The sequence below is a fragment of the Apaloderma vittatum genome, unplaced genomic scaffold (assembly GCF_000703405.1).
Source record: "Apaloderma vittatum isolate BGI_N311 unplaced genomic scaffold, ASM70340v1 scaffold3081, whole genome shotgun sequence".
Classification (NCBI taxonomy): Eukaryota; Metazoa; Chordata; class Aves; order Trogoniformes; family Trogonidae; genus Apaloderma; species Apaloderma vittatum.
Window position 1 is genome coordinate 46,492 of NW_009700625.1, and position 8,176 is coordinate 54,667.

An 8,176-nucleotide genomic window follows, 5' to 3' on the forward strand; every position below is an offset into this window, starting at 1 on the left:
TTTTTATAGTATGTTCCTGGGAAGGGAGACTGTAGAATTCAGTTATTTGCTTCAATACTCCAAAATTAGAATAGAAGGATAAACAGGATACCAAAGCACAGGAAATTCAGCATGCAAACAAGCAAACAAGAACTTTGCTTCTGATCTTTGCTTTGACTGCAGTGGTGGCCAAATAAGTTGTGTGACATCACAGGGAACAGGACGCTGGCAGAAACGTGTAGAGCCCATATAATGTTTTACCAAAAAGGATGTATGCATTTGAAACCAAATTGCTATGGATCCATTCTCTTTCCATGAATAAAAACCCAACAAAAAACAACTGAAGGGCCGCTTCAGGGATGTTGTTCAGGGATTTGCCGTTTCTCTGGGATTACAAACACTTGTAGCTACATGGTCTGTATATTCATGGTGTGGCTCAACAATTATCCTCTCCCAACACAGCTCGCATGACGTAGGTTGACCCTTGTAAGGGATTTTAGCATGATATTGTGAAGAACACATTTAGTCAGTGCTGAGATTGTTGGCTGAGTACCTACTACTGGGTGAATAAGGACGTGCTATAGGGTTGAGTCGCAACAGATGCACTGAGAAGAGATTAAATAATCTAACACCAACATCAGATAGCTGCTCAAAGCAAAAAACTGCCAAATGATGGTTGGTGCATCTTCTCTGAGGGTGGAGGAGGTGATAACAAGAACCTTAACTGCAGCCTCCGGAAAGCTCGTATGAGAAGAGCAAAGACAGTGGCCTCCACCCGCTCCCCGTTCTCGGCATCCTTGTGTTTGCAGGCACCAGGCTTCCCCAGGCGGTTGGCAATGACACTGATCCCTCACAAAATGAAGGAACGGAAAACCAAAACAAAAGGCCAAACAAATGACTTTAGTTTACTTTTTTTCGGCTTTAATTCTCTGTATTTTCAACCAGGACATGAAAGGCAAAAATCTCAGCTCTAGCTTTTCATGTCTTCATGCACCGATGGTAGATGTTTATGTGGGGTTTGGGTGTTTGCATTCCCAGCATATTTCAGCCTCATTTCTGAATGCACACAACACACTCTGAAAGGCTGGGTAGGTCCTGAGAAGCCAAACTCTTCACAAGCACAAAGCGTACAACCATGGGAAGAAAAGAAATGAAGTAATTTTATTGTGATCAGCAACTGAAAGTATTAAAACTCGAACAAAGCTCCTCCTTCTGGAAAGGAGACATGAAATGCCTTTCAACATTTAAATGACATTTTGTTGAGACCTTAAAAATTGCCTGACTGAGGTTCCATCTCTTGGGTGAGACTTACTGTTTTGTCAGGTTTAGACTGTGTGTCAATGGCAAGGCTTCCAATCGATTTGACAAGCTTTTATGTCCAATTGTGTGATTCAACCTTAAATATGGCAAACAAAACACCTTTGGTGATGCTGTGGGAACAGCAGCAGATACAGGGTCTGAGTGGATGAGAGAGGATGCTCACGGACTCAGGAAGCCAAAAGCTTTGGAGGGAACACAGGGGTGGAGGGAATGCAGATAGACAGGTCCTTAGAAGTCCTCTGAACAATGTTCTTGTGTGACACACAGGAGAAAGTAATGGACACTGAAAGAAAATGTATTTCTGTTTCAAGAGGCAGAAGTCTGGCTTCCTGGGGCCAGATATTTTCTGTAAATTTGCATATGTAGACAGAAAAAGAAATAACTCATTCCTTTTAAGCCCACATTAATATATTCAGATATTCCCTATGTAATATTCCAGAAGAAGAGGCTCAGCCCATTGCATGGCTAATTTCTAGTCCACACTTTTCAATGCAGTAAAACATTCATTTGTATTTTAATCACAGAAACATTAATTTGAAAGACAAAATAGAATTATTTAGACCCCACTTTTCAATGCAGTAAAACATTCATTTGTATTTTAATCACAAGAACATTAATTTGAAAGACAAAATAGAATTATTGCTTTGTAAACATTCCTTCTTTGGATTTTAAATTACACTGCTCACAAAACAGATTACTTCAGCTTGGAAATCTGCATTTTATAAGTAAGCACAGATTCATTATTCTTTCAATGAGAAATTTGGCACTAAAATCAATGCTCAAAATAGTTAGAATATTGTAGAGCCACAACTTCAGATGCCATGGTAAGATCAATTTTCACATTTCCTTCCCAGACATGACCTATTACGTCTCCTCAAATTAAATCTTCCTCCCTTTTAATAAACCTTGAAATATTTATTGATACCCCATCCATATTTTTCTCTCCAGTTCACAAAATTTCAATGTGGTAGATAAATGCCCTTAGAAGGATGAGAGGAGAAAATTCAAGAGGACAAAAATGACAAAGTGATTGTAGCAAACAACTCGTGACACGAATGTTGAAATAATTATTTCTTAATCACTTGAGAGGTGTTAGGATTGCAAAATTATTCTACAATATTGTAGCAGGATTCATTATAGGTAAAACTATCACAGCTTCTTACAAATGGCACAGCCATGGCTGCGGTCAGTGAAGCATTTTGGTGGCTCATGATGTGGGATGCTTGCCTGGTGGTCATGTGGAGGGTGGTACTGACCTTTGATCTCCCACTCCCCCGTGACAGCGTGACTTCTTCAGTGCAGGTCTGGCAAGAAAATCGTCTGGGGAGGAGGCACAGAAGAGTCCAACCCTGCAAATGAAGGCACAGGGGGGTTGATCTCAGGATATTAAAGATCAGGACACACATTGCTGCTGCATTCAAAGGGATGGTTCCCAGATCAGAGTCAGAAATAAGGTAACTTCTTAGGGATTCACTGCTTTGAACTAGTTGAACAGGCTATATGTTAGCAGGGATGATGACTTAGCTAAGCAAACTTCATAAGCAGAAGACAACTGAGAGAATTAACTGTTTCTCAAAAATGCTGGGAGCTTGATCCCCATGAGCCATTGTGTTACACAAGCAGATGAGCTAATTAGTTCAGTGGACTTACAGGACAAGAAAAAATGGCCCTAAGTTGCACCAGGGGAGGTTTCAGTTGGGTATTAGGAAAAATTTCTTCACTAAGAGGTTGTCAAGCACTGGAACAGGCTGCCCAGGGAAGTGGTGGAGTCACCATCCCTAGATATATTTAAAAGACATGTAGATGTGGTCATTAGGGACATGATTTAGTGGTTGACCTGGCAGTGCTAGGTTAATGGTCGGACTCAGTGACCTTAAAGATCTTTTTCAACCTAAAGAATTCTATGAATCTATGATTCTACAGCACTACAATGGGTGACATTCTACCTCTCCTTTGGGATAGCCAAAGCAGTTATACTTTCATATATGCTGGTGAAAACAGGGGTTTGCAGGGTGTCAAAAGTAGTTTTGTAGACATTTGGGTGAGCCACACAATCCCTTCCTTTTTACGGTGAAGTGAGCAAACACAGATTTCAGCGACACATACCAGAAACACAGGGCTTTTCTTGAAGCCTGAAGCAGTCTTAGGGTAAACATAAGAGAAATTCAGTTGACCTTACCAGCACTCGTACTCTGAGCACCTCCTTGTCGAAGCCGAAGTGGTCCAACAAGCACATCCACTTTTTCCTGGGCAGAACTTGCATCTCTCTTGAACTTGCTGCCAGCACAGCCCCGGTAGCAGCGGGAGGAGTAATCCCCGAGTCTGCACACTCGCAGCTCACACCGTAGGTAAACTGACGGATAGCGGCTGATGAACTCAAAGGCATTGAATTTGAACCGAGCAAAGTGGCTGGAGGGGCAGTAGTACGTGGCATAGGAAGAGTCTCTAGCACAGCTGGGAAGAAATGAAAAAGAGCGTTGGGCTTCATGGGTTTGCACATGTACATTCCTGTAACAATGTAGTAGGTCAAACCAAAACCGTATCATAGCCAGGTACTGAGAACACACCAGGATAAAAATGCAGCTTTTATAGCATGATATAGACCTTTAAAATATAGACTTATTAAGTCCTAGGAAGCAGCTAGAGCATTGACAATTCTTTTATTTTTATTTTTTTTCCCAGAGAAGGAGACTGTAAGTGATGAAGAGAGAACAGAGTCTTACTAAAATCTGCGCTATATGAGGCATAGAAAAATGAGTCTAGTGCCTGACCTAGGACAATAGATTCCTGCTACCAGTTTTCACTAACTCATCTCATCTACGTCACTATGACTACTTTGAATTTTGCATATGGTACAAAGATGAAGTAAGTGAAACAAAATGTTGGTAAAGTCTATATGACATTTCTTATTTCCAGGCCATACTGTAAAAATAAAATTCAACAGTCTGTTGATAATGAGATCTGAACCAATTCATATTGGCTCTATTCTTTTAAATAAATGCAGAAAGGGTACTACAGTTATGCTTCTAATGACTTGAGAAATCTCTTACCCATTCTTGATTATATCATAGGCCACAGTGTTGAAATCACGAGGATCAGGTGACGCCACACACGTGTCCACAAACACGATCAGATTTGGGTCAGAGCTGTGAAGATAAGCTTGAAGGTATAGATTCTGGTTCAAGTCAACGTAGTATGGAGAGTCGTGCACTTGCCGCAAGAATGATGAGGAATCATAAAAAGTGATGTTTATGTCATATCTTCCAAACTGATTTTCATTCACGTCTACAGCATCCTCAGCAACATACATTATTTGTTTCCATGTGTTCTGCAGCATTTTGCAACTGATATGTAAGTGAATATCCTTTTTCCTCCTGATTATGTACCCAGAAGATGTGACTTTGATCACGTTGGAATAGTTGATTGTATCACTGTTCTCCTGTTTAACATGTAATTTAAAATGAACAATGGCATTTTTGTCACATTCCACATTCTACGTTTTAATAGAGTAATATGCAATTAAAAAAATGTGGATTCATCCTAAACTGTTCAAACCAAGAAGCTTGATGTTTGTCATTTCTGCTCGCAATAAACATACTGAAGTAGATAATTAAACAGAAATTATTAGAGAAAAACTCTTAGTTAAATCCAAGACCAAGCAAACTCATTGAATATGAGCAAAACATCAATCGTGCAGTACACAGTCATCCCAGACCTTCATGGCACTTACAAGGCTACATCCACTTTAAATCATAGAAAGTTCATTGAATTTCCTTTTGTGCTTTCACCTCTAGAAGCTCATTTCTATTAAGCATGGGGATTCCCTAAGGTGTGGAAAGCTAAACCACTAAAAACCTCCAGGTCTCATTGGTTCTATTCTCAACACTGTGGACCACCATGGCCCTTTCACCAGAGGGGTGAGCGTACCTCTTGCGTCGTCCCACAGCCGTCGTAGGGAATGTTGAATATAACCTCGCGTGACGTGACTGTTGGTTTACAGCGACGGTCGTTCAGTGTGACCATGTGCGCCGAGTAGCCTTGAGACTCCAGATAGTCTCTGCTAACCACCGCGTGCATGTAGTCTGGCAAGCACAGAAGGGCTGGTAGAAGAAGAAAGTGCAATGTATTAGTGATTTCAGGTATTTGTTAACAATTAATTGTCATAACTGAACTAAATATTGTGGGGTTTTTTCTTACTTCAGAAGGTAGACAGTTTGCACACCAACCCATTGTATCTCATATGAATAATTTCATATCCCTACCACCTTTAAACATACACAAACACTTATTTTGCACACAAAACCAATAAACAGGCTTATCCATAGAGAAACAGCCACCGGGAACTTACTAGTGTTGTGATGTGCTGCAATGGAGGAGTAGTGAGCCTGAAACCCTCGGAAGGTGTGTCTAGAATCACTGTGAAAGCGAACGGTCATCATATTTGAAGAGGATATGTATGTGCGAAGGGAACGAGAGCAAAGTCTCCCAAGAAGCGGGGATGAGTGTGGAGGCCCATCATAGACTTCAACATAGTCATACCGGCATCTGCCTCTTTGCATTCTGGAAACCAAATATCAACACCTTGTCAAAGGCACTTCAGAAGCTCTGACTTACTGCCTAAAATATGATAAAATCTCTCAGCCCTTGAAGTTTTCATGGCAGGGGTTTTATTTTCTTTGCACGTAGCTGTAGCAGAAAATTGTAAGCAGTAAATGCTACAGTAGTCCAGATTTTGTTCAGGTCTTCCAACTGCCGGATGTTATTGAAAACATCTTTAAAATTGGGAGTATTATCTGTTTCAAATAAGTTTTTAACTTGTAAGTTTTCACTCAGCAAATCAACGTCATACTTACATAATATCTCTAAATGTGAGCATAACGCGGAAATTGTTCTCTACTTGTATCTCCCACACGCAATCCACATTGTTTGGATAACTTCCAGGGTAGAAGGGACTTTGCAGTATCCCAGAGGAATTTGAGATTAAGCCACCACAAAAATAGGGTGCTGCAGAAAGAAATGGAAGAGAATTTACTTGCAGTAACCCCTACAAAAATGTACATGAGCCGTGTGTGTCTTATCCACAGCTGTTGAAAAGCAGATCTCCTGCTGGCTGCAATGATAGTCTTAAAGACCCAAATCAAAACAAATATTTGTTTTTGCTTTAGGGTTACTTGCACATTGGATTTGGGATTCCCTGTCACATCCATGATGCCAGACCACCCTCTTCAGGCAGGGCTGGTAACACGCTGGTGTTTTCTGCTCAAGTGTCTCCATTCTACAGTTGAGGTCTTATACTGGGAGGTGTCATGACATCAAAAATAGAAATACTTTCCTGAACAGATAGCATCCCCTCGGTTATTCTGCTGCTTCTTTTTATTCCTCTAAGGACTTTGGAGGATAAATAAATTGCAAGTCTTATAGGGAACGCTGTAATTTTATGGTCTCAGACTGAAATAAGCACTCTAGGCTGCTGGGCCAAGTCTTAAATATATCTTATTTCTCCTATAAGTGTAGCTGCAAAAAGCTTTTATGTTCCTGCCAGCACAAATAATTTTTATGTAAAACATACAGATAATCCTACCAGTTTCCTTATAGGAAGGTGAGCACAAGATCTGAACTTAATTTCTGCAAGTCAGGACACAGAAAGATAACAACCCTCCAATTTCATATTCCTGCACAGGGACATCCCTCAGTGCAGCACACTGCTCCCAGCCTCAGGATTTTGGGATTCACGGGCTATTCCAAACTTGGGAGAATCAGCTGTACCCAGACACTTCCCTTTCCTCCGATCAGGCTGGATGACTTCTCAGGCACATTCACTTTTGTACTATTTTCTACTGTGAATGATCAAACTCTAAATCTAAAATCTGCATTCAACAGCAAAAGTAGCAGGTTGAAGACCATAACAGCTCTAGTAAGCAAAAGAGCCAAAAATTGACCACCACCCTGCTAATACTGTTGTAAGGGTTTAAAGTTAGAGTTTTGGCCAACACTCCCTAAGGCTTGATCAGGCTGAAAAGCCTGGTGAGGAAGAGAATTGCCCACAGCCAAACGGCACAATTGTAAAATAAACACTACTGAAATAAAAGGAGACATGGCAGCCTCTCTCAGAATTACCATGCAACTTTAAAAGTGGTATCGCCTAGAAACAAAAGTAAAATTTTAAAAAGCCCAAAAGGGAGACATACCACAAATAATAAAGAAGAGAGACAGAAGAGCATTACCTGATGGAGGTGTAGGCATGGCAGGAGCACCTGTGGGTGTAAAGAGAGAAGAGCCAAGTGAAACAAGTTTCTCAGGAGAAAAGTACTGAAGCAAAAACAAGGACCAACCTTGAGGGACAGGGTGCCATGAGGGGGGTCATGTGGACATAGAAAGCAAAGCACAGAGATCCACGGGCACCACAGGAAGGAATTTGGTGTCAGTATAAAGGGCTCTGCACACAGTCAGCCCAAAGCAGCCCGTCCTTGAACACCACGTGGAGGCCTTTCAACCAGTTGGACTGATCACAGGGACATTTCTGTTTCTCACAGACACCTGCTCCCCAGACAGCAACCACGCGCCCACAGAGGTCTAACTTGCATTACAAGACATTGGCTGCAGCAGCTTCCATTTTTTTAAGTCATATCCCACAGCCTGGAGCACGTCTAGGAAAGAGCCGTGGTCCTACCCATGACACACGTGGCATCAGGCCGGGGTCCTGCCAGCCCGGCCCCAACTGCCGTCACCTCCCTGACTGTTTTGGGGATTTGGCTGCAGTGACCATGAGTTTGGGCAGCGCAGACCCAAAAGAACAAGGGAAAAATCTGTGAGTGAGCCAAGACACTGGGTGTGCAGAAGGCAGAAGATTGTGGGTCTGTCAGAGCACCCTGGGGGT

The 8,176-nt window shown here is 41.7% G+C and overlaps 1 protein-coding gene across 1 annotated transcript; it reads right to left on the reverse strand.

The window, feature by feature from the left end:
• Positions 1-628: 628 nt before the first annotated feature.
• LOC104280969 (deleted in malignant brain tumors 1 protein-like) lies at positions 629-6,303 on the reverse strand (the record flags this gene model as incomplete). Its single annotated transcript, XM_009878803.1, has 6 exons — positions 629-828; positions 3,479-3,753; positions 4,350-4,738; positions 5,227-5,399; positions 5,648-5,859; positions 6,153-6,303. Coding segments are annotated over 6 exons (1,400 nt in total), but the record flags the coding sequence as incomplete, so codon positions are not given.
• Between the last annotated feature and the right edge of the window lie 1,873 nt (positions 6,304-8,176).